The sequence below is a fragment of the Zootoca vivipara genome, chromosome 10 (genome assembly GCF_965207765.1).
Source record: "Zootoca vivipara chromosome 10, rZooViv2.hap1.1, whole genome shotgun sequence".
In the NCBI taxonomy this organism is placed as follows: Eukaryota; Metazoa; Chordata; class Lepidosauria; order Squamata; family Lacertidae; genus Zootoca; species Zootoca vivipara.
The window spans coordinates 10,449,468-10,475,668 of NC_142593.1; the positions used below are offsets into that span (position 1 = coordinate 10,449,468).

At 42.1% G+C, this 26,201-nt stretch overlaps 1 protein-coding gene and 1 long non-coding RNA gene across 5 annotated transcripts in view; one reads left to right on the plus strand and one right to left on the minus strand.

Annotated features, from left to right (window-relative positions):
• Positions 1-658: 658 nt before the first annotated feature.
• Positions 659-3,366, minus strand: LOC148684363 (uncharacterized). The gene is made up of 3 exons (XR_015945966.1): positions 3,266-3,366; positions 1,362-1,434; positions 659-763 (listed from the first exon to the last, which is right to left on the minus strand). It is a non-coding gene; the product is annotated as an uncharacterized LOC148684363 (long non-coding RNA).
• Positions 3,367-3,518: 152 nt separating this feature from the next.
• Positions 3,519-26,201, plus strand: part of LOC118077020 (kelch domain-containing protein 3-like) — a 65,363-nt gene continuing 42,680 nt past the window's right edge. The window contains exons 1-8 of one of the 4 annotated variants that reach the window (XM_035100301.3): positions 3,519-3,669; positions 4,434-4,505; positions 7,648-7,720; positions 8,096-8,138; positions 9,828-9,906; positions 15,131-15,219; positions 17,831-17,977; positions 21,488-21,539. In XM_035100301.3, the coding sequence (XP_034956192.1) occupies positions 4,444-4,505; positions 7,648-7,720; positions 8,096-8,138; positions 9,828-9,906; positions 15,131-15,219; positions 17,831-17,977; positions 21,488-21,539 (545 nt within the window). In that variant the 5' untranslated portion in view covers positions 3,519-3,669; positions 4,434-4,443. The remainder of the gene's footprint in view (positions 3,670-4,433; positions 4,506-7,647; positions 7,721-8,095; positions 8,139-9,827; positions 9,907-15,130; positions 15,220-17,830; positions 17,978-21,487; positions 21,540-26,201) is intronic. The other 3 variants (XM_060280115.2, XM_088652640.1, XM_088652641.1) reach the window with 3 other exon arrangements.

Consider the following 26,201-nt stretch of genomic DNA (forward strand, 5'->3'; position numbering starts at 1 on the left):
GGGCATTGCTTCGGATCATTTTCATCCATTTTTTAAATCCATTTTTATCCGGGGGGGGGGCGGGTTTAATCCAAGAAAGGCCTTCCATTTCTTGCACCCTTTTTCTTTCAATAGACCCAAGAACCCAGTGCTGGAGTTAATAATTTGTTAAATTGCTTATTGTAATATTCCTATCTTCGCTAGCAGTATTTGTGGGGGGGGGGGGGAGCACCGATATTAAGTTAGGCGTTGCATTTGAAAAGGATCCCTGTGATGGAAAGAATATAAAGTCCAGACCAGAGAAGAATGGCAGGTGAAGTTGAGGGATTATGCCAAAATGGCTAAAATGACCGGAAGAATCAGAAATTGAGAAGATTTTAATAAGGAATTGGGGGGGGGATTACAATGGTTTTCAAGATAAATCATCAACGCAGCTAAAATCCTTAGTAGGATTGGAATAACACTTGTAGCCTAATGGTGAATTTTGGACATAATGGAGATGTAAAAGATTTGGATTATCATAAAAGATGCAGGAGGAAATGATTAACAATAGGACCTACAAAGGGGGAGGAGGGAAGTCCAGGAGATTCTTTGGAATCATGGTTCTTATGTTGTATGTTGGATATATTGGTTGTAAAACTTTAATCTGAAAAAGCAAATAAATAAATTTATAAATAAATTAATAAAAATAATACCTTTATTCATTTAATAAAAATGAATTGGATCAACTGTCTTCTCGGAAACATCGAATCTGGAGTCCAGAGATGTTCTGAAACCCAAGCCTCTGTCGAAGCAGAAAGCAGGAGGAGAAGATAAACAGAATGGCATTGTATAGTTAACATGCAAAAGGTTTCCATGTGACTGTCATCTTCCAAGGTCAACAAAGGTTAAGAGCTAGAGCAACAATGTTCTCGTGGAGAGATGGACCCACTGGGTCTGTCCCATGACTGAAAATGAATTCTGGATCTAAATGGTCACATTTTGAAAACCTAGTACAGTGGTACCTCTACTTACGAATTTAATGCATTCCGAACGCACATTTGTAAGTCGAAAAAATTTGTAAGTCAAATCCCATAGGAATGCATTGGGATAAAAAATTCGTAAGTAGAAGCAACCCTATCTAAAAATTCATAAGTAGAATAAATCCTATCTAAACCGCATCCAAGATGGCGGACGGAGCTCCATTCGTAAGTAGAAACATTTGTAAGTAGAATTATTCGTAAGTAGAGGTACCACTGTAACTTGACTGAGGGTCCGATGCATAACACACGCAGGTCCCGCTATCTGCCATCTCATTATGTTAAAATTCAGTTATCCAAACAAAGAGAATTATGCCCAAACCTTGCTATACACACCACAGATTCAGACATCCAGCATCTTACCTGTTTGCGCTCTGCTGCTCAGCAGCAGCCAATTTTCGGCATAAACCATGGAAGAACAGCGAGATCAGACAAACTAGGGAGGAGAAGAGATGTCACAAATCAGTTTGTCATCTATCCTCCTTTTGCTGGTTGGCTGCAGATTAGGAATGTTCCCATAGAAACCCATAGAAATGTTGAACTGGTCATGCAAATGCTTGCCTTACCAACAATCTCCAAAGAGGAACTGCAAGGTAAATTAAAAGGCATTCATATTACCTGGTTTCGGGTAGCTCAGGCCCATTCTTTTGCACTTCGTTTAGAGTGCATGGAAGAGGAGCCTATGCATACTTGTTTGAATCTGTATGCTTCAGGCCAGCACATAATCTGAAAGGTGCTGCATCCCTAATATACAGCAGTCGTAGATCATGAAGCAGGGGATGCCAGAGGCCTTTGAATTGTATGGGAATCAGATTTAGGCCACCTAATTGAATATCACAAATGGGAGGGTATCTGGAACCCACAAAAAAGCCATCTCTGCTGCCTTATAGGAGGCATTACTCAAGGTCATCCTCCGATCGCACTGGACACTGGCAAAAATTAATCTCTCCCTTTCCCCTTTATGTTGGAAGCAGGGCCGGCGCTTCCATTAAGGCGAACTAGGCCACGGCCTAGGGTGCCAAAATGGAGGGGGTGCTGACCAGGCCGCCCGCCGGTGCTGCCTGGGGCTGCCTCAGGCCGCTATCCGGAGGCGCGCGGGGAGCGCGGGCCTAGGGCCGCCTCCTCTGAACAGCTGAAAGGCGGGCGAGGCGGCCCCAGGCTCACGCTCCCGGCGAGAAGTTCCGGAGGGGAGCGGGGAGCGGCAGAGAAGCGGCAGAAGGGCAAGCGGGGCCTGCCAGCCAGCATGATCAGCAGGGTCTTGCAGGCTGCAGCGGAGCAGAGAACGGGAGGAGGCAGCCTCGCCCCCAGGCTTGCGCTCCCAGCGTGCCTGCGGAGCTTTGCATGGGGAGTGGGAGGCTGAGGCCACCTCAACTGAACAGCTGAGAGGTGCAGCGAGGTGGCCACAGGCTCACGCTCCCCCTGCGCGCCTCCAGAGCTTCGCGCCCGGAGCGCAAGCTTGGGGCCACCGCGCCTCTCAGCTGTTCAGTGGAGGCGGCCCCATACATGAATGGATACCTGAATGGAAGTCATTTCTTCAGGTATCTGAAGAAGTGTGCATGCACACAAAAGCTCATACCAATGACAAACTTAGTTGGTCTCTAAGGTGCTACTGGAAGGATTTTTTTTATTTTGTTTCAATAAAAAATTGTTTGCTTTTAAAAAAAAAGAATGCCACTTTGTAAAGAGGGTGCAAGAGGCCTGATAGAATAAGCCAAAGTAGTTAAATTGGTCACTTCGATAGAGATTATGTCCCAAGTCATATGTACAGGGCTTGACTTTTCACAATCCAATCAATGTGATGGGAAAAATAATTGCAATAGTCAGGAGAGCAGCCCATTGTTCCAATCTAGAGCTAATCAGACTAGCTGAAGAGTGATGTTAACACCACCTGTCTCCACGAAAAGAAAACCACATCCTGGCCTGCCAGGAAATGCTTTGCTTCAGTAGGAGAGAAGTACATTGTTTGTACTTACGGTAGATCTAATCAGACTAGCTGGAAAGTGAATAGGACCACCTGTCTCCACAAAAGAGCATCCCATCTTCCTGACCACACAACTCACATTCGGTCACCTCTTTCATCACCCCCTTGATCCAATCAATTCTGGATTTTCCTTTGCGGCTTTTGTCCAGAAGGGTATAAAAACTGGACTCCTAGACCCATTTCCTGTTCTGATTCCCCAGATCTGCACTATATATTTAAACCTTGTTCCATGCACATTTAAACCACATGACTTCCCTCAAAGAATCCTGGGAATTGGAGTCCCTACCTCACAGAGGTATCTTTTCCAGCCCCTTTAGCAAAGTACTGTTGCTACTGTGGCTTTTATGGCAGCATGCCATGCAGAGATGTAACATGTGGTTCCTGTCCTGGAGATAAAATGGTGTGAGTTTTGTACATAGTGTGGCTGGAATATACAGTATGGGAAGGCTCTGTTTAAGTTGCCATGGCTCCAGGTAACCCGGAAATACAGTAATGCAGAATCAGAAAGGCAACTGTGAGGTGTGTGTTTCTTTCTGTGTACCACAGTGTCATAGCAACTGATATCAAGCAAGGCAGAGAGCTAGATAAAGCTGGTGAATAAAGCAGACTAGAAATTAATATCTGGCGGCATACTTAGAGCTTGCAGATACCTATTTCCGGTGCTCCTAATGAAAGATTAAGGAACCACAGGTGAGTGGAACATCAGGAGAATAAAGGAAGTCAGTTCTTATTCATGCTTTGTAATGACTTGAACTTTTTTTTCTCTCCCAAGCAACAGCCAATTAGCACAACTATTAGGCTCTTTACAGACTGAAATTCAGAGGGACTTCTGCAAATGCAACTGAGTGTTACCCAGATTCCCTTTCTTATTGCGGCCGTTTCTCTTCTCTAAAAGCTTCCCAAGGGGACCCTGCATGCAACCTGTGTACTCATCCTGATTTGCTTGCACAAAGTTAACATGCATATTAGATTATATAGAGACGTTCTTTACTGAGTCTTCATTCTGATTTGCTTGCAGGACAGTTATAGGAAATTAAGCATCCTTCCTGCATCTTTCCTGAGTTGCTTTCACAGTGTTTAAACTCTTCTTGTTAGTCGTTTGTCCATCCCAGTCACTTTCCAAACTTTCCAAACTATAAGAAGTCTGATTGTGCATAGCTGCCAAGTTTTCCCTTTTCTCGCGAGGAAGCCTATTCAGCATAAGGGAAAATCCCTGTAAAAAAGGGATAACTTGGCAGCTATGGATTGTGTTTTTTAAAGTGGATTTGTTGCACTAGATTGACAGAGTTCTTTAATCCACTTTAAGTACGCAAACTTAAAATTCCAGTTTACGCATGAATTCCACAAAATTAGTGGTGGGCTGGAGGCACCCCTAAAAAGTGGGTTGTTTTTTTTTTAACCTACTATACTCTCAAGACAATTCATACCTCTTTTTCTGAATACATTTTTTTCAGTAGTTCCAAGATGGCATTAGCAAGTGGACACTGGATTACAAAAGATGTGATTGGGGATGCTCCAAGTCCTAGGTATGGGATAATGGTAAAACTGGTATAATGAAACATAATTGTTGCAAATTGTTGCCTATTTCTTTTGTCTAAAGAACATCAGTTATTATTTGCATTTATTGTGTTGAATTGGCTTGTGATACCACTTAATAAATAGCAATAGGACAAGTTCCAGGTGAGATATACAGTATACTGAAGTTCTGAGCATTTATTATGAATATAACAATGTGATGTGTGCATAGTTAAACTAAGGGGGCTATTAATGGTCCATAGCAAATCTTTTGAGATAGTAAACAGTGATGTCTGGATTTTCTTGGTCAGTTTTACCATTTTCTTCTTTTGTTTTTTATCACAACAAGTATTTACTGAACATTGTTTTAAAAAGCACACCATGAAAGCCAGCAGCTGTCATGCATAATATGTAGGTTGTGTGTGTTCTGTAACACCTGTGAAATGATAACACACATTGGCGTAGCCAGGATTTTTATTGGGGGGCAGTGTTGTGACACAGATTATTTTGAACAGGAGGCAGTTTCAGTATTTATAGAGTGCCCTCACCATTAAGGTTTACAAATACAGTAACAGACAAAAAAGAGAAAAAAAACCAAGTAACATTGGGTTGGATCTACACTTAGCCATACTTTGAGTAGGCCAATTAAAACCAATGAGACTTCTAGGGATGATGGGGTGAAGCTCATTTGCTGAAATGTTACACTGCACATAAATTGAGAAATGTTGTTTCATATATACAAATCCCAAAAGATAAACCAGCACAAACATGGAATTAACAGAGGAAGACAAGGAAAAAAATGGCACTGGCTGTCTATGTCAAAAGAAAACTGGTAAATCTAAATTGGATCAATAAGTCTGTGACTACAGGCTTGCACCCAAGGGAGGTCAGTTTAGTCTGACTTCACCTCCCTTGTTTCACAAGACAAGTGGGTGCCACTACCAGCAGGTGTGGAAGAGATGACATATGAAATTACCGTAATAAAAGGGACTTCAGCATTAAACCCTACTGGTGTTTCTCCCATACTTCTGTAGTGTAGATAAGTAAAATGATATAAACTATGCAAGGGGAAATTATTGTATTACCTCACTGATTCATATTTAAATAGGTAACCATTATCAGTAGACCAGTTAAGAACAAAACTATAGGATGTTGACTGATTTCATATTCACTGGGTCCACAGATGTAAACCACCCACTACAAACAAGCGAACAGCAGCCAAACCCCTCATGTGATTTGAATAAATGCTTTGAGAAAGCAAAGGTTTTATGCCATGAATGCATAAATGTTTAGAGGATTTAGACATGTGATTACTTAATGCACTGAAAGGATGTAGGAGACAATCTGGGAGGGGGGGGGTTCTCTTGAAAGTGATGCCACTCAAGTCGCTCTCAGCATCTATCCAAGAGATATCCCTAAAATTGATTCGAAGATGGTATATGATATCCCTGAAGATGACACAAATTCAACACGGGTCACAAAGGAGGGGATGTGTGGTATGTGTTGCAGGGCAATCCTAAATGTAGTCAGTTCCACTGTGGCTTATATATATGGATTTATTAATAAATAAATGTTGACGGGACTTGTTAGTCATTACTGATTTGTCCCATTGACAACAGTCTACTCTAAGCATGACTGCATCTGCGCTCCTAACCCCATTTACCTGGGAGTAAGCTCTATTAAATTTAATAGGGCTTCCTTCTAAGTAGACATGGTTAGGATTGCAATTAAGTACTGCCAGAGAAGAATGGCAGATTAAACTGATGGATTATGCCAAAATGGCAAAAATAATGGGAAGAATGAGAAACCAGGAAGACCAAAACTTAAATAGGGAATGGGGAAAATATATAATTCGCCTTAAAACTCATTGTAAACAATTAAAATGATTAGTAGGTATGGAATGATACTTGCAGCGTAACGTAGAACTATGGTTGTAATGGAGATGTAATAGATTTGGATTAATAGTGGCGGAAAGTCCAGGGGAATCTACAGAATTCTTTTTTTTCTTTTTGCTTGTTTGACAATTGTTTGTAAATTTCAAAATTTGAAAAACTAAATGTGTGTGTGTGTGTGTGTGTGTGTACAGTGGTACCTCTAGTTACGAACTTAAATCGTTCCGGAGGTCTGCTCTTAACCTGAAACTGTTCTTAACTAGAGGCGTACTTTCGCTAACACCGCTGCACCACCGGCACTGGCACACGATTTCCGTTCTCATCCTGGGGCAAAGTTCTCAACTCGAGGTAACTCTTCCAGGTTAGCGGAGTTTGTAACCTGAGGCGTTTGTAACTCGAGGTACCTGTGTGTGTGTGTGTGTGTGTGTGTGTGTGTGTCTGTGTCTGTGTGATTTTTCTGTTTTACAATTTAAATACTCATTTAAACATCCTAAAAATATCAATGACTTCCCCTCTTCTCTTTCCACGGTTCATTTTGCATATCACAAATCCCTGCACGTGGGTGGCGCTGTGGTCTAAACCACAGAACCTAGGGCTTGCTGATTAGAAGGTCGGCGGTTCGAATCCCTGTGACGGGGTGAGCTCCCGTTGCTCGGTCCCAGCTCCTGCCAACCTAGCAGTTCGAAAGCACGTCAAAGTGCAAGTAGATAAATAGGTTCTGCTCCGGCAGGAAGGTAAACGGCGTTTCCGTGCACTGCTCTGGTTCGCCAGAAGCGGCTTTGTCATGCTGGCCACATGACCCGGAAGCTGTCTGCTGACAAACACCAGTTCCCTCGGCCAGTAAAGCGAGGTGAGCGCCGCAACCCCAGAGTCGTCCGCAACTGGACCTAATGGTGATTGCAGCGCAGAAGCCGTCGTCATTCCTGTTGCAATAATGACATAAAAGTGGAAAACTACAGTTAATCCCTCTACATATTTAACAGAACCAGTTTCTTTTTCTACCCTTTTCTTTTTTAAGTGAAGGGGTTGTTCCCTGATAGATTTTGTGGATAAGCTTAGTTCGTCCCAGGCTGCGTCGGCTTCAGGTCTTGAGAAACTGCTAGCTTGCTCTCTCATATTCTACCCTTATTCTACCCTTCGTAAAGAGCGGTATGAATAGGCTCCCACAGTAAGGCTGGCCTCTCCTCTGAGCGAGGGGGGAAAGATTCACTGTTACTGCTGCATCCAAATTCATTTACCCTTGTTTCATGTTGCTCTTTAGACACGGACATGCATTGGCAATCGCGGGAAATATAGCATTTATATTTGGAGGCTGTTCCTTTAATGATACGTCTGTAAGTACCACAAGCCGGTGTTTGCTGTCCTTTGTTAATTTCATTACCGTTTGACATTTTGCTATTGTTGGGAGTATAATAAATGGCATGCCTCATGTACTCTTGCTGTTTGCTTTCAATCTTCTCTATTTCCCACTGTACACAAGTACTTACTGAAGAATCACTGCATTCCTGTCATTGTCTACTAATATGCATTGGGGAGACATGCCTGCCAATTCTCTCCGGGTAACTGTTTAGCTATTATTTCTACTGGTAGTCACTTTAGATAGCTTAAACCTGAATGTAATTTTAAAAGCCTTCCTTATCTAGATGGCAGTATTGATGCCCTGTAAATAAAGATATCAGCTTCAATCTCTCTTTCTCTTTCTCTCCTAGGATGATCAGCCAACATATTTCAATGACTTCTACATGTTGACAAGTGAGATACTATTAATCTTTTCTAGCAGGCAGCTTTTTCGTGGGTTTATTCCTCCCTTTGGAGTGGCACATATTTCACTGTAATAGACCACTCATTTGTAACGCAAAGAAAGGCTTATCACTATAAAATTGTGGAAGTGTATTGCAAACAATGAGACTAGAATGGATTAAGGTTAGAGGGTTCCCCACCCCTCCCAGGCTAGTTTGAACAGCTGTACAACAACATAGTTATCTTTTCCCCTGGTATTAATGCACCTACTGCAGTCCTTTTTTTTGGTCAATAAGGCATAGGCAGAACTGTTAGGTGCAAGTGTGATCACTCACTCTCAGGTTTTGTGATTTTCATAAACCATGGCTGCCAAGTTATCCCTTTTTTAAAGGGATTTTCCCTTATGCTGAATAGGCTTCCTCGCGAGAAAAGGGAAAACTTGGCAGCTATGTCATAAACATACCTTTTTATTTATTGAGTCACATATGTACTCTACATATTCACAGTATTTCCTATAGAAATAGTCATTCTACTGGCCTTACATCTTATCTCCAAGTTTAGCTTTAAGCAATTCACTGTGGATTGTTGCTTAAAAGACAGTTAAGAGGCAATGTAAGAAATGCATTAGACATCTTGAATATTTGAATCATCATAATGAAAAGCAAGCTGCTCTGATTTTTTTGGATGCAGAAAAGGCCTTTGACAACCTGAACTGGGATTATTTTTATTTTTGAAGTTTTACAATAAATGAACTTTGGAAATAATGTTATTAAACGGGTGGAATCAATTTATACATCACAGACAGCACAGATAGTGGTTAGTGGAGATTTGACTTAATCCTATGATATACAGAAGAGGATGTGGCAGGGATGCCCATTCTCCTGTTACTTTTCATCCTGGTCTTAGTAGTCTCACTTAGAGGTAATAGACAAGATGAGAGAATTATGGGAATAAAGATTTAAAAAGAGACGTATAAACTTGAGTGCAATTGCTGGCGTTTTGATGTCAACTTTAGAAAACCTGCTGCAGGGAGTAGTTCTAATGGATAAGATCCAAGTTTAGCTTTAAGCAATTCAAAGAAGAAGAAGAAGAAGAAGAAGAAGAGGAGTTTGGATTTGATATCCCGCTTTATCACTACCCGAAGGAGTCTCAAAGCGGCTAACAATCTCCTTTCCCCTCCTCCCCCACAACAAACACCCTGTGAGGTGGGTGGGGCTGAGAGACTTAAGAGAAGTGTGACTAGCCCAAGGTCACCCAGCAGCTGCATGTGGAGGAGTGGAGACACGAACCCGGTTCCCCAGATTACGAGTCTACCGCTCTTAACCACTACACCACACTGCCATCGGATGCAGTGCCGCTACCTGTGGCAATATGTCTCATTTCACCACCTGAGGCAAAATGGGAACGGTCTCCTCTTGTCATCCCTGCCACACCGCCACTGCAACACCCCTGAAATAATGGTAGGAATCACTAAAATTGACTGCACATTAAAATAGATGCTTGTAGAATCATAGAATTGTAGAGTTGGATTCGGAATCCTGCCCACAGCCATCCCTGGGCGAACTCGAACCACCAACCTTCTGGTTAACATTTGTAGCTTTAGCCAGTATGTTTTGAAACCGAAACACTGTATGGTTGTGTAGATATATGTTTGTGTATGGGTGTAAATGTACCGATCATCTCAAATTCATTCATTTTCAGTTTCTTCCACTGAGATGACATGGGAAAGGATACCACAAGATGGGCACATTCCTTGTCCAAGAGGAGGTCATTCACTTTGGTAAGCAAACAATTCAGCAAAATAAACGCTGGTTATTTCTAGTACTTTTATGTCGATCGCTGCAATGACAAGAAGGTGGGCCTATTCTCCGACCTAAGCGCGTGTATGTTGAACGAAGGAAATATATTAGAATTAAGAGCCTGCCGTCCATGTAAACATGCATCTGACTGAGACGCAAATGCTTACAGTGATTAATCGCTCTGCACACCCATAAGAAAACCCAACTACCACCAAGCATATATTATTATTATTAATTTGTGAGCATTTGAGAATTGACAAATCTGAGAGAAAACCGATGACCAAAATCTGGAGCTTTATGTTTAGCAGTTATGAAGATGAAAATGCTCAATTACTGTTAGCCGTGCACATCATGTAACAGACAAAGCTGTCATATCCAGCATGCACACAGAGTCAACCAGTACAATAATAACATGGTGCTCATGTTTTTGTTTTAATTTTATAACAATAGAAAGCCTATAGCTACATTTTTGGTAGTGAGAAATGTATTTAGAGAGAGTACATTTACAGGTGTGATGCTAGTCTTCTCTGGTCGGATTTTTGCTGTTTGCTTTACTCCTCACTTGGTTTCCTGATTTCCATTATCTTGTAGCCCTAGAGGTGCTATTTCTTTCACCTGTATCCTGTTTCAGATAAGCTGTTGGGGGTGATTGCTTTAATCCTCTCAGTCCCTTTGCTGTGCTTCCCTAGTGGATGCCTTTGGGGTATTATTAAACGCACTCCGGCTATGTCCTCACTGTGGTATTAGTACAGATGTAGCTCGCTGTTTCCATGTTTGGGTTCGTGCTCTCACACAAGCAGTTTCAATGCCAATGCCTCCAAAAACTATGCAGATGTTTTTCATCCACACTGGTGGGCAGCGCTTGGTGGAATGTAATCACACGGTTTATTGTTTTCTGCTCTCCTCAGTTAGTTACCTTCCTACCTTCCAGGAGTTCTGGAAGCCTGAAACACCTCGAGGGCATTTGCAGGTATTTGTTTGGCCCTGCCTGCCTGCCTGCCTTTTTTTAAAAAAAATTGCACAACAGCTAACTTATCCCAAAGCAAATTTTCAAAAATGCCTTTAAAAAAAACCTCCTAAGTCGTCATTCTCTGATTTGCACAAAATTGCAGGTTAAGAAAATAAAGTGTGTTGAAGGCTGTGTTGCACCCCATCACAGCAAGGAATATGCAGGCCCAGATAAACCACACTGTAGGAAGATGGGGACAAATTTCATGTTGGTTAATACTGCTACAGTCATACCTCAGTTTAAGTACGCTTCGGTTTGGGTACTTTCAGTTTAAGTACTCCGCGGACCCGACTGAACGGATTAATCCACTTTCCATTACTTTCAATGGGAAAGTTCGCTTCAGGTTAAGTACGCTTCAGGTTAAGTACGGACTTCCAGAACCAATTACACTCATACTTCGGGTTGAGTACACTTCAGGTTGAGTACTCCGCGGAGCCGTCTGGAACGGATTAATCCACTTTCCATTACTTTCAATGGGAAAGTTCGCTTCAGGTTAAGTACGCTTCAGTTTAAGTACTCCGCGGACCGTCTGGAACGGATTAATCCACTTTCCATTACTTTCAATGGGAAAGTTCACTTCAGGTTAAGTACGCTTCAGATTAAGTACAGACTTCAAGAACCAATTGTGTTTATAAACCGAAGTACCACTGTATTAGGTATTTGCATTCCAAACAATCAAAGGCTTTGAGGATGTCCAGGGACATGATTGTCAGTGGGAGTTTGGTTGTTTTGCTATGTTCAGTCAGATCCAGCAATTTCCTAATAGAGTCTCTTATGTTGCAACCAGGGACAGAGCCCTCAAGGTGTTTCAGGCTTACAGAACTCATGGAAGGTATGAAAAGTTGGGCCAGCCTGCTCTAGCCATTCCCTTCTCTGTGGTCTTCTGCTCCAGGAGTTATCTTAACGCTATAAACCTTCCCCTTACAAATAGCGTTGCTTTTTTTAAAAAAAATTCTCCTTCTCAAACTCTCTGAAACAAATGAGTGGGCAGCTTCAACCACAAACATGACTGTAATAAGGGAGGATGTGATACCCATGAAAATTGTCCCCCCAAATTTCAGTCTGGGAAAAGGGGGAATCCTTGCCCTGGCCCTTCGTATTCCAGAGGTCTAGAAGCAGAGCTGCTATTTTGTTTGCAGCTTGAAGAGCAATCACTGGTATTTGATGCTGCTAAATCACTCACATCTGAAAACACCTTAATTTCTATTAAAATGGACAGCAGACCTAGTAAGCATGAATAAGATCAGGCTGCATATCTTTGCATTCACCATTGGCCCAGGGAAATATTCCAAACCCAGAAGAAGGGGCTCGGGAGCTATTTTAAGCAGCTAATATCTGCTCATTGAGCTCCCCTTACATTTAACTGTTCCCATATGTTAATCATTTGGATTCTCCGCATGCTTTTTTAAAAATATACTTTGCCTCTGATTTATGCTGCTTCTTTTACTGCCTTTTGCACAGGCATGGCCCATATGGAAACCATATTGCCTGTAACAGGTTTCAAAATGCTGGAGGGTTGGGGGGAGGAAAGTTTAAGAGAAGAACTACATGGGTTTCAGTAGTGAACATTGTAGCACTTCAGTCCTGGAGCTTGGCCCACTTGAGAGTGGGGAAAAATGGCACCCGTGCAGCTCAGCTTTGCTACTTTTAGGGTTGCCAGACTCAATAGAGGACAGGACTTCTGTGCCTTTAATTGCCCTGCTCTCTTTTGAGTCTGGAAACCTTAAAGAGAAACCAGCAGACCCTTTGCTTGGAAATTAAACAAAGGGTCTGCTGGTTTCTCTTTAAGGTTTCCAGAATCAAAAGAGAGCAGGGCAATTAAAGGCACAGAAGTCCTGTCCTCTATTGAGTCTGGCAACCCTAGCTACTTTTAGGACCCAGGATGATGGCATTAGCCAAGGAAGCAGCTGCTTCCAGCATAGCTGCCAAGTTTTCCCTTTTCTCGCGAGGAAGCCTATTCAGCATAAGGGAAAATCCCTTTAAAAAAGGGATAACTTGGCAGCTATGTTCCAGTCATGTCCCAACACTAGTGCAAGGATCTCAATGTCAGGCAAAAGATTCCTGCCTTGCAGGAGGTTGGCCTAAATGACCCTTGTGGTCCCATCCAACTCCACAATTCTAGGATTCTGTGACTCCCTCTCATGAAAGGCAACTGTTGTACCATCTGAATCGGAGTCATCCTAAAGCCACCACTGGGACAACTTTCTCTAAATAACAACAAAGCTTTTTCCCTCCCTCAAATGTCTACTACGGATAGATGCCAAGACAATTTAGATATTTTTTTAAGTCTTTTATAGGGGGGGGCTGGAAAACATTTCACTAGTGCTTTTTTCTGGGGGTAGGCATACCCCTAAACATTTTGTGAATCTAAGTTTGGCCTCATTGAGGGTCAGCCTTTCAATACAAGTAGGAAAATGAGAGTACCTCTAAACATTTTTTAGAAGAAGAAAAAAGCACTGCATTTCATTTTTGAATAGTGTGCAATTATTTTCCCTTGATTTTTTTAAAGCTTCTCTTTTGAGGGTGGTTTTTTTTGTAAAAAAAAAAAAGTTCACAAATAAAATGCATATCTCTGCCAACTTTAGCAAGACACTATCAAAAATGTGCAAAAGGTCTACAAACATTTGTGAGCCAACAGCTTTCAAAGCTGCTTGGGGCATTTCACTCCCCCCCCCCCGCCCCACAAATATGTCAGCTAGCTTGAAAAAACAGTGGATTTTTCTTTAAAGAAATGTCTGGATTTGTATTTCTAACTAGATAGTTTAGTCCAATATGTACAAAAGGGCTTATAGGGAGCTCTTTTTGGGTCACACATCTCCGTGTGTGTTTATGAGTGTGTGAGAGAGAGAGTTTTGTAGGTGTATGTCGTTTGGTTTTTTACAAAGCTATTGTCCTACCAACCTTACTATATGCTTGTGAAACATGGACCACTTATAAACGCCATCTCCAACTCCTCGAAAGATTCCATCAATGGTGTCTCTGAAAAAAGTTACACATCACTTGGGAAGACAGGTGAACTAATGTCAGTGTACTGGAAGAAGTAAAGATCACCAGTGTCGTAGCAATGATTCTTCACCATCAACTTCCTTGGACTGGTCATGTAGGCTTCTTTTTAAAGAAGCAGGCGTCTTTTAATTTCGTGACTGCTGTCACCATATGCAGTTATCAAGGAACCCAGGAAACTAAAATCTCTCACAGCCTCCATTTCTTCCCCTTCTATTTGCCAGGAGGTGATGGGACCATTGGCCATGATCTTAGTTTTTTTGATGTTGAGCTTCTGACCATATTTTGCGCGCTCCTCTTTCACCCTCATTAAAAGGTTCTTTAATTCCTCCTCACTTTCTGTCATCAAGGTTGTGTCATCTGCATATCTGAGGTTGTTGATATTTCTTCCGGCAATCTTAATTCCGGCTTGGGATTCATCTAGCCTTTCGCATGATGAATTCTGCATACAGTATAAGTTAAATAAGCAGGGAGACAATACACAACCTTGTCGTACTCCTTTCCCAATTTTGAACCAGTCAGTTGTTCCATATCCAGCTACTGTAGGTAGTGCTATGTTCTGCCACTTACATCTTTCCTCATTGGAATTGCTCACCCTTTTGGTTTCCTGTAACTGTTTTCCACAGAGCAACCTGTTTACGAATGTATACACTGAGTCAGCCCATTGCCAAATGTGAAACAAGCAGTTGTACAGCTGCACGTTATGAGCTGGTCAAAAATAAAATCTGCCCAGAATGTAGATTATAGATACAACTGTACACTGGTACCTCGGTTTATGAACACAATTGGTTCCGGAAGTCTGTTCATAAACTGAAGCGTTCATAAACTGAAGCGAACGTTCCCATTGAAAGTAATGGAAAGTGGATTAATCCGTTCCAGACGGGTCCGTGGAGTACTCAATCTGAAGCGTACTTAACCTGAAGCATGGGTATAATTGGTTCCGGAAGTCTGTTCATAAACTGAAGCGAACGTTCCCATTGAAAGTAATGGAAAGTGAATTAATCCGTTCCAGATGGGTCTGCGACATTCGTAAACCGAGGTGTTCATAAACCGAGGTTCCACTGTACTGCCAAAGAATAAAAGAGCTTGGTAATGTCCATTGTGACCACAAATGTATATTTTCTATACAAAATTCTAGCTGTGGGGGAGGTGGTTTATGACCGACTGTAAAATTTCTCAACTTTGCTTTACAGTGTAATAAAAGGCAAAATATATTTATTTGGAGGTTGTTCAAGCACGAATGCTGAGTGTTGCCTTCCAGGAGTCTACACCTTTGATCTTGGTGAGTAAAAACATGGAATTAGATTGCCAGGGATTTATAGTTCATTTAGTTAATGGCAAGTCAAAGAGCCTTTTGCTCTTGTAGAATAAAAAGCATTTATTAATTTATTATTGTTTGGTGGAGACCATGGCAGCATTCAACTACGAATTTTGATGATCCCAAACTTGTCTTTCTGGTGTAACTTGGTCATGATGGTGGGATCAGGGAGGAACAAACCAGCATTGCTAAAAAAAAAAGCTAATCATTTTAAAACTGCAAGCTTTGAAAGATATAAACAAAAACCCGACTGGGTATCCCGACTCCTTGTTCCTAACTTATTATTTTCCTCCGGTAAGATTATTTATTATTTCTATTCATGGCAAACTGGAGCTCATTTTGCACAAATATATCTCATAGTGGTTGAACAAATGAAAGATGAATGCCATTCAATTAGGTCTATTGCCATGGAGCTCTGAAGCTGACTTTCCCATGGCACCTAGAGAACGGAAAGGAATGTCGCTCATTTCAAGCTCCCTTTAAGATATATCTTCCCTTTGCTCAGTGAAGGTGATTTGGCTCTTGGTTTAGGTTCCCTGCTGAGAATGTTCCAAATCAAAGGATCCCTCATTACTGAATGCCAATTTATAATGTACCATATTTTAAATCCCACTTTAGACTGATTAGTTCCAGAAGGGGAAATACTGTAACACGCTGGGTGTTTGGCCTGGGGAGTTTAGCCTGGAGCAACAACCCAACCCCAATTTTGGCTGGGATTTTTAAAGAAATTGCAATGAAAACAAACGCTGACTGCTTTCTGGAAAGCAAAAATGTATGTTTCCCCAGATCTGCTGCACAAGGTTACATGAATGGATGGTTCGGGGTGCAGTTTCGGCGCTCCCGATCAGCAGCAGCTCATGGAGTTTTTCACTGGAGAGTCTTACCAACTTCTTCCACTGAGTGTCTCTGCATGGGGGAACAAAACTGGCACCTTTACAATAGAACAGGGTGGTGCAACATGCGGCCCTCAGCAACATTTGGGGCCTCCCCTTCCCGCAGCTCTCTCAGCCCTCGCGCTGCCTTCCCAAATCTTGGTAAGCGAGGTACTGAGCTTTGGGAAGGAGGCATGAGGGTTCTGGTAGGGTCCTAGAGTCCTAGTTGCGGGTTGCGTACAACACGGGATACGTACGCGCCGAACCTGGAAGTACCGGAACGGGTTACTTCCGGGTTTGGTGGTTCGCGCATGCACAGACGCGACGAATGACGTCATGTGTATGCACAGAAGCACCGAATCGCGCCACGCACATGCGCAGACACGGCACTTCATGTTGCGTACTGCTCATGTTGCGTACAGGGCTCCGGAACGGATCCCGTACGCAACATGAGGTACCACTGTATCTCCTTTTCTTAAGGTTCCTTAATGTGGCAGAAGGTTGCAGCCACTGACATCACACCTCAGACTCTCTCTTTTTTTAATTTTAAATACTTTATTGTTTAAAAAATTACTAAACATAACATAAATATAGCATAACTACAACATAAGATTTTCTCTTCATCAAATCATATACAGAAAATATACAAAGAATACATAATCCAACACAAATTCTTTTTCGCAATGTGAACAGTATACCATCCATATATTTCTTCCTTTTTCTTTTCCTCTTAGATACTTCCCGTCGTCCTTATTATACAATACCAAACTCTTTCTGTGCCATGGGCCTGCATTATAAATTTTCTACTTTCTTTTCTTAATTTTTTTCTATTCTCAACTTTATCTTTTCAAACGTTATTCTATATCTGCTAATAAGGAATTACAGTGGTACCTCGGTTTATGAACACAATTGGTTCCGGAAGTCTGTTCATAAACTGAAGCGTTCATAAACTGAAGCGAACTTTCTCATTGAAAGTAATGGAAAGTGGATTAATATGTTCCAGACGGTCCGCGGAGTAATTAAACTGAAGCGTTCATAAACTGAAGCGAACTTTCGCATTGAAAGTAATGGAAAGTGGATTAATCCGTTCCAGGCGGGTCTGCGGAGTACTCAACCTGAAGCGTACTTAACCCGAAGCATGGGTGTAATTGGTTCCGGAAGTCTGTTCATAAACCGAAGCGTTCATAAACTGAAGCAAACTTTCCCACTGAAAGTAATGGAAAGTGAATTAATCCGTTCCAGATGCGTCCGCAGCGTTCGTAAACTGAAAATTCATAAACTGAGGTGTTCATAAACCGAGGTTCCACTGTATTTGGGTAGTACATTTTTAAATACTTTTTGTAAACACTCCATTCTTTCGATACTTTTTTTGTCGATACTTTTTGTGTTGATGATCCCCTTATTGAGTCAGTGAGCTTTGCCAGCTGTACATATTTGAGCATAAGCATTTGCCACTCTGTTATTGTGGGTAAGGTTTCCCTCTTCCACTTTCTTGCCACTAACACCCTGGCCGCACTCATTGCGTAGAGCAGTAAAAATTTTGTATCTTTTTTAATTTCTGGAGGCAATATATTTAACAAAAACATTTCCGGCCTTTTTTTTATTGGCGGCACTTCATGTTGCGTACTGCTCATGTTGCATACAGGGCTCCGGAACGGATCCCATACGCAACATGAGGTACCACTGTATTTCCTTTTCTTAAGGTTCCTTAATGTGGCAGAAAGTTGCAGCCACTGGCATCGCACCTCAGACTCTCAAACACAGTTCAGCTGCAGTTGGAGAAAACATCTACGTATATGGGGGTACACTATGCGGAACAGCTGTTGATGACCTGCACGTGTTCAACACAGGTGAGTAGAACTAAATCTCCTTTCAGAATTTTGGTTTCGTATGTGGTCAATCAATCCACAATTATGCAGTAGTGCAAACTATAGCTGTAAGTGCAAATAGAACTTATTTGTTTCTTGGGATCTTTCTTGCTCTTCAGCATAAATCCCTAGGTCAGGTTAAAATAATATAAAGATATCTTTCTAAAAATCAGTTAAGATAATTTACATCAGAAAAATAGGGAGGGTCCTAAAAATTTAAATATCTCCGGTGACAAAGGTGAGGGTGTATTGTCGATATAATATATAGTTCTCCTTGATTTCTCTTTGTTGCTATTTGCTACATAGCTTATCACCTCTGGTTGAGCTCATTATTTCCTCCTACTTTTTATATTTCTGTATTTTCGCTTCCAGGCTTTTAAAAGGTTGGTTTTAGTTTTGTACTGTTTATGTAGTGAACCCTGAGAGCAGGCGTGGGGAACCCGTGATCCTCCAGATATTTCTAGATTTAAGGAGGGAGCAGCAGTACTCCTAAAAGCAGTACAGTGGTACCTTGGTTCTCAAACTTAATTCATTCCGGAAGTCCATTCCAAAACCAAGGCGTGCTTTCCCATAGAAAGTAATGCAAAACAGATTGATCCATTCCAGACTTAAAAAAAAAAACTAAAACAGCAATTTAACGTGGATTTTACTATCTAACAAGACCATTGATCCATAAAATGAAAGCAATAAACCATGTACTGCAGTCACACAATCAATCAATCAATCAATCAATCAGTAGCTGAACTGGGTTCCACACAGTCGCAAAAAAAGAGCCACAGAAACAAAAATGCAAACTAAATAACAAAAACAGACATACCTCAGCGTAACACTCAAAACGGAAGTGGGGCCCTCAAAACGGAAGCGTAACACTCAAAACGGAGCACGTTCAGCTTCCAAAAAAAGTTCGCAAACCATAACACTTACTTCCAGATTTGCAGTGTTTGGGTTCCAAGTTGTTTGAGTACCAAGGTGTTTGAGAACCAAGGTACCACTGTAAATCTAGTGAGACTGGAGGTCACATTTCTCCCCTCGGGATGCACTGATAAAGCAGAAAGGCTGGAGGGGATGCATTTTGATGAGGCAACTGAAAGAGGAAAACAAAAGTGAGTTAGATGAAGAGGAATTGTCCACAATGCATTCTGTCTTGTTCGCAGAGTGAGCAGCTTGGGGGGACAGAAATAAGGGGCTGAAGCCTTCTAAAACAGTGCCCAAATGAGAAACAGATATTGGAATTAGGGTCTGGGAGCAAAAGTCCTAGAAGTTAGCCTAAAACAGAGAATGGTGGGAACATAAGAAAAATAGGAGCAGGAAGCAGGATAAAGGACAAGCCGAGGAGAGGTGTCCCAGGCTGAAAAGGGTGTGAGAGCTGTCATACCAATGGCCCCACCCAACATACTCTGCAGTAGCTGGGACAGAGCAATGGGAGCTCACTCCATCATGTGGATTCGAACCACCAACCTTCTGATCAGCAAACAGAAGAGGCTCTGTGGTTTACACCATGGTGCCACCCATGAGCTCCCGTTGCTCTGTCCCAGCTTCTGCCAATCTAGCAGTTCAAAATCCTACCAGTGCAAGTAGGTAAATAGGTACCACTGTGGCGGGAAGGTAAATAGCGTTTCCGTGCACTCTGGCTTATGTCACAGTGTTCTGTTGCACCAGAAGCGGATTAGTCCTGCTGGCCACATGACCCGGAAAGCCACCCACATCAGTACTAGCATTTCAGCTCAGCAGATGGAACAATCTCCTCTTCTTCCCCTGCATGTTGTTTTGGTGGTTCTCCCACCCACCCCTGAACCAATTTTTTTTGGGGGGGGGAGGGTGATGAAAGCTTTGTTGCAGAAGTCATTGTGTGGGCTTCCACTAGTGGTGGTCATTAGTTGCATTCAGTCTTCAGTGAACATAAGATTGCTGACCTTTAAAGCCCCAAACGACCTTGTCCTGGTATACCTGAAGGAGCATCTCCACCCCCATCGTTCAGCCCGGACACTGAGGTCCAGCTCTAAAGACCTTCTGGTGGTTCCCTCACTGCGAGAAGCGAAGTTACAGGGAACCAGGCAGAGGGCCTTCTAGGTAGTGGCACCTGCCCTGTGGAACGCCCTCCCATCAGAGGTCAAGGAGATAAACAACTATCTGACTTTTAGAAGACATTTGAAGGCAGTCCTGTATAGGGACGTTTTTAATGTTTGATATTTCATTATGCTTTTCAATATCATGATGGAACCCACTCAGAGTGGCTGGGACAACCCAGTCAGATGGGTAGGGCATAAGTAATAAATTGCAGTTGTTAGACTACAACTCCCATCATCCCTAGCCATTGGCCATGCTAATGGGAATCGGAACCACGCCTGAAGGATACCACTTTCCCCACCCTGCCCCACACAAGGCACTCATTTCAGGTTGTTTTTTAAAAACAATTATTTATTTGGTTTTTCAAATTAAATTTTTACAGAGATATATCAAGCATCAATCATGAAAACAAGATTCCAAGAAATCTCCTGGACTTCTCTCCTCCCCTTTGTGGGTCCTATTATTAATCATTTCCTCCTGCATCTTTTATGATGATCCAAATCTTTTACATCTCCATTATGTCCAAAATTCACCCTTAAACTACAAGTGATATTCCAATCCTACTAACAATATTAACTGTTTACAATGTTTTGTTACTAACAATATTAACTGTTTACAACTGTTTACAAGACAAGTTATAGATTTTCCCCATTCCTTATTAAAATTTTGGTCTTCCCAATTTATGAGTCTCCCGGTCATTTTAGCCATTTCAGCATAGCCCATCAATTTCATCTGCCATTTTTCTCTGGTAGGAACTTTATCTTCTTTCCATCTCTGGTAAATAACATTTGTAGATAGATAGTCTTTTTTGCTCCCTTGGGATTTCGGCACCTGGAGAAGGCACACTTTTTATATCAGTAACTGTGGATCGTGAAGATCGTGAAGCTGAGGCTCCAATACTTTGGCCACCTCATGAGAAGAGAAGACTCCCTGGAAAAGACCCTGATGTTGGGAAAGATGGAGGGCACAAGGAGAAGGGGATGACAGAGGACGAGATGGTTGGACAGTGTTCTCGAAGCTACGAACATGAGTTTGACCAAACTGCGGGAGGCAGTGCAAGACAGGATACGACTAAACGACTAAACAACAACAACAACAACAACAACAACAACTGTGGATTAAAAAGTATATAGACTCGGCTTCATTCATGTGGTTCCCTGTTTTGATAGAAATAATAATATTAAACTGCAGAGGTAGCCAGTGTTGTCCCCTCCAAGTGTGTTTGGGTTCCAATTTTCATTAGCCCCAGTCAGCAAGGCCAATGGCCAGGAATGATGCTAATTGGAGGCCAGAATACCTGAGGGGCACTATTTTTGCCTCCTACCCACTGTTATATGGATTGCCATTCTGCCACTTTTGTTGAATTTTTTGTCATAACACCCTGAAGTACCCTTTGCTATTGTGACAGTTTGTGTTATCTTTCAGTGTCCCAAAGCTGGACCCCAGTCAAAACCTCTGGCTCAACCCCTGGTGCCAGGTGAGTTGCTGATTTTTTTATATATTTTTAATTTTTAGGTGAGTTACTTGTTAACACTAGAGTTGAAACGGAATAAGAAAAGCACAAGCAAAAGATAGTTTAGTCATGTTCTCCACCAGAGAAACAGCTGATGAAGGTGGAATAATATTTGAAGCGTAAGGACCATTTCTCAGAGCTGAGCCAGACCCCTCAACTGTTCGTGTGACCTTGCCATTCAGAAGAAGAATAGAGGAAGATCTTGCTTTAATAATACAAAAGGAATATTCTGTGTTACGTTGGAGGGGATGCCAGGAATTAGGAAATTATGTTCACATGTGGTGGGGGTGTAAATCTGTACAATTTTTTGGGCAAAGGGTGTTTAAGGAGATACTCTCTAGATGAATTTAATTCGTTGTGTGAGTCTATTCCATTTTGCAAAAAAAATCGTCTAGCGAATCCCATAGGGATGCATTGAATTATTATTTTTTTAAAAAAATTGCCCATAGGAACGCATTAATTGAATTTCAATGCATTTCTATGGGAAACCACGATTCGCTAGACGAATTTTTCACAAAACGAATTCGTCTTGCCTGGCAACCTCCACTCGAAAAATCTCTTCGTTAAGCATTCGTCTAGCAAGGCACCACTGTAACAGAAATCACTGGATTTTGCCTGGCTAAAGACTGACGAGTCTTCCTTTGAAGGAGAGGAGAAATAGCTTAAAAGGAAAACGGGGCATTTGAAGGGTCTGCAACTAGTGTTTTACAGGGAGTTTGATACAATTGTGAGGGTTTGACTTTGGGCAAATAATGTATTATTTCCTTTGATTCCTGGCCATCCTGGCAAGGCAAATAATGTATTATTTCCTTTGATTCCTGGCCATCTATGCATCTATGCAGGGTCTTTCTGAGGATAAAATGGGAAGGGAAAGAAATCAAATATACCACTTTGAGGTCCTTGGAGGAAAGTTGGCTTAAAAATGTAATAATAATAAACTGTGAGATCTCCGGGTATAGGGCAGTATATAAATTCAATAAATAAATAAAAATGAAATGAAATGGCACATTTTGCTCCTCAAGTGCTCGGCCGAAAATAATAGCTGCTCACCTCAGATGTTTGCTTAACTATATTAAAGGAGTCTTGTTCCCAATAAGTGTCCCCCCCCCCTCACTGGATCCATCCTCTCTTCCAGTAGTACTGGTAGCACCATAACTGGAAGAGCTAAGACCGGCTTATGAAAATGTTGAAATTAATCTTTGCTCGCTCAGAGCGCAGTGAGGAGCGCTTTGTTCATTCATAGCGCTCTGGAGAATGCCCAGGAACCTGAACGTGACAAATTGCCACCAACCTAAAATCATTAGGCAACACAATGCACTAGCGCAAAACACAAGCGTGACAAATTAGTGGCGATTTTTCCTCAGCCTCCACAAATTCTGATATGCATGCCAGGCAGGCAAAAGGAACTTGCAGGCGCACAGAAGTCCGAGGAGCTGCTGTCAGTACCACTGAGGAACTCTCGATATGCAGGAGTTTCTCCAGCCATCTTTATGTGCGCTGTTTTGTAAAGAAGCAGATATTTAAAAATGCATCAATGGCCCCTTATGCATGAAAAGCGGCAGCTGCAGATTTGATCTGGCAAGGCTGTGGTCCTATACCCACTTTCCTGGAAGTAAGCCCCAATGAACTTCACAGGGCTTACATCTGAGAAGTTAAGACTAGCAGGGTTGGGGAATGTTTTTCAGACCCCGGCTTCTTCCACTCTGAGGGTAATGGGGCCCTTTATATGTCCAGCTGTCATTTGTCAACAACAAATTGTTGCAGTTTTTTGTTGTTGAATATATGTGATATGTGCATTATATATACAGTGGTACCTCAGTTTATGAACACAATTGGTTCCGGAAGTCTGTTCATAAACTGAAGCGTTCATAAACTGAAGCGAACTTTCCCATTGAAAGTAATGGAAAGTGAATTGATCCGTTCCAGACGGCCCGCGGAGTAAGCGTTCATAAACTGAAGCAAACTTTCCCATTGAAAGTAATGGAAAGTGGATTAATCCGTTCCAGACGGGTCCGCGGAGTACTTAAACTGAAGCGTTCATAAACTGAAGCATGGGTGTAATTGGTTCCGGAAGTCTGTTCATAAACTGAAGCGTTCATAAACTGAAGCAAACTTTCCCATTGAAAGTAATGGAAAATGAATTAATCCGTTCCAGATGGGTCCGCAGTGTTCATAAACCGAAAATTCATAAACCAAGGTTCCACTGTATATAATAGGTATCTAAAGCCATTTGCACATAACAAAATATGTATATTATCAAAGTTTTGGAACACTTTGGTTTTGGAACAGACTTCTGGGACAGATTAACTTTGAGAACCAAGGTACCACTGTATATAGAAATGAGCAAACCAGTGATATTTTAGGGAGCAGGCTAGCAGGCGGGGCCCATGACTTACACCATAGGAGCCTACACAACACAAAACACTGTTGCTGTATGTAGGTTTTATTTTATTTTATTTTTATCTTATATTTTTGGAAATGTGCATCCAGGTGTTTTTTTCCTTTAACTTTTTGGGGAGCCCCCAAGAAAGTGGGGCTCTAAGCTATAGCTTGTTTAGCTTATACATAAATCTGGCACCGGTGGGACCAGAAGGAAAAGGAGGAGTAGCAAATAATGTTGATATTACCGTTGTGCTGTAGGGGAGCTTCTACTACACGCATGAAGAACCATCTCTGTCCTGCAGCCAGACAATCAAAAGGCATTATCAGAGTTCAGGGACCCATTGCAGCCAGCCAAAACACGCAAGGAGGGTGCAAAACATTGGAGATGTGGTATAGAGTTTGGGGGGCAAATAGAGTGACTTGGAGGGCCACATTTACACACACACACACCAGGCCTAAGATTCCCTGGCCCTGGTATACAGCATTGAGCTGTAAGACCTTTGAACAATATTCCAGTTAAATTTGAGGCCACAAATGGGCATCGATGGGCCACACAAGAGTTCAAGCTAACCAGCATAGTGTTACTTTGTCTATCAGCGAGTGACAAAGTCTCGTCACTGTCACGATCCATGAAGTTGGGCTATCAATACAAATGCAGATGCGTAGGATTTCAGACACTACGACTCATGCTAGATATTGATAAGATTGCTACCAGAATGCTTCATAGCAGAAATCTTTGGGCCGTGTTTATAAATAAATGACAATTAACTAGCTTTGGATGAAATTCTGCCTTGGCATAAGCTTGCGCAAACACATTATTATGCCTTGCCTTTGCCAAGATTGATTTTGTGTTGTTGTTTTTTCTATTGCTAAACTACTGTAATAAACATAATAAGTTTAAGGAATTGACAAATGTAGTTCCCAGCATAAAAATAAAGGGTATTGTTCCAGTTGTATAATCACAATCCTTATGAGCTAGGCAACGAAACAATTATTGTGATGGAACAAATTATTCAGTATATTTGTATTTACTACAAGGAAAGCAATAATTTCACCATGGGGGGCGAAGTGGTGCCTTTTCCTCAAACAAGATTCCTCCCCTCCCCTCACACACATTCATTTTTACCCATTCCCTGTTCCTGCTTAAACTCACCCCACATCCCATCCCATCCCAACTGTTTGTGTATTTATTAGGTATTTTGTGGTTTTATATCTTGATTTTATTCTGTGAACCCCCATGTATGGCGGTATTTAAATTCAATAAATAATAATAATAACCTTATTACACATGAGCTCACTTGCCTTAGGAGATAATGGTCTCCTTCAAAATGCAATTATTATTTATTTACAGTAAGGGAACTTGTATACACATTCAGGTCTTTGATCATTTGAAAATGTGGCATTAACAATGCAATCCTATACAGGTCTACTATACAGTCCCACTAAGTTCCACGAGGGTTACTTCCAGGTTTGTCTATATAGGATTGCATACAAAATAGGCTTTCTGCAGAACAGTAATGTCTCCTTACGTGCGACAATGCAACCAGGAAGCAATATGTTACCGGCACCTCAAATAGCTATTTCACAGGTGTATCATATACTGTACTAAGTTTCATTGTTCCCATTGCTTTACAAAGCACTATTCAGGGGTAGGGATTGGCATAGCAGGTGGGCACAGCCATGGGTTGTTGGCGCTGCTTTTCATGGGAATTAGCGGGGCTCAGAGGCCAACTACAGCAGAGCTGGCTAACCTGGGGCATTTCAGATGTTATTGGGCTACAAAACCCTGAGCATTGACCTTGTTGGCTGGGGTTTAGGGTTTCCCCGCTCCTGGGCTTCAGAGGTGGTGCTGCTGGGACAGGAGAAAGAAGGTTGAGACGTGAAACACAAACAGGGAATGAGGCAGGGAAGTTTCAGCGAGGGCGAGGAGCAAGAGGCAGCATTTATTTGGGAGGAAAGGACTGAGCATATACAGTGGTGCCTTGCATGGGCATACCCAGGATCAAAACTAGGGGGGCACGCCAGCCACGCCCCTACCCCCAGCTACCTGATTGGCTGGCTGGCTATGACATGGCCTGGATCCCCCAGGAGGCGTGGTCAATGTCCACGCCCCCCAGAGGGGAGGGGGCCATTTCCAGCCGTTTCCAAGGTGGCACACGGAGCCACCCGCACTTGCGTTTCTGCCTCGCCCGCTCCTTTACCAGCAGCAGTGACTAAAACGAGGCAGCAGCAGCGAAGCTGCCT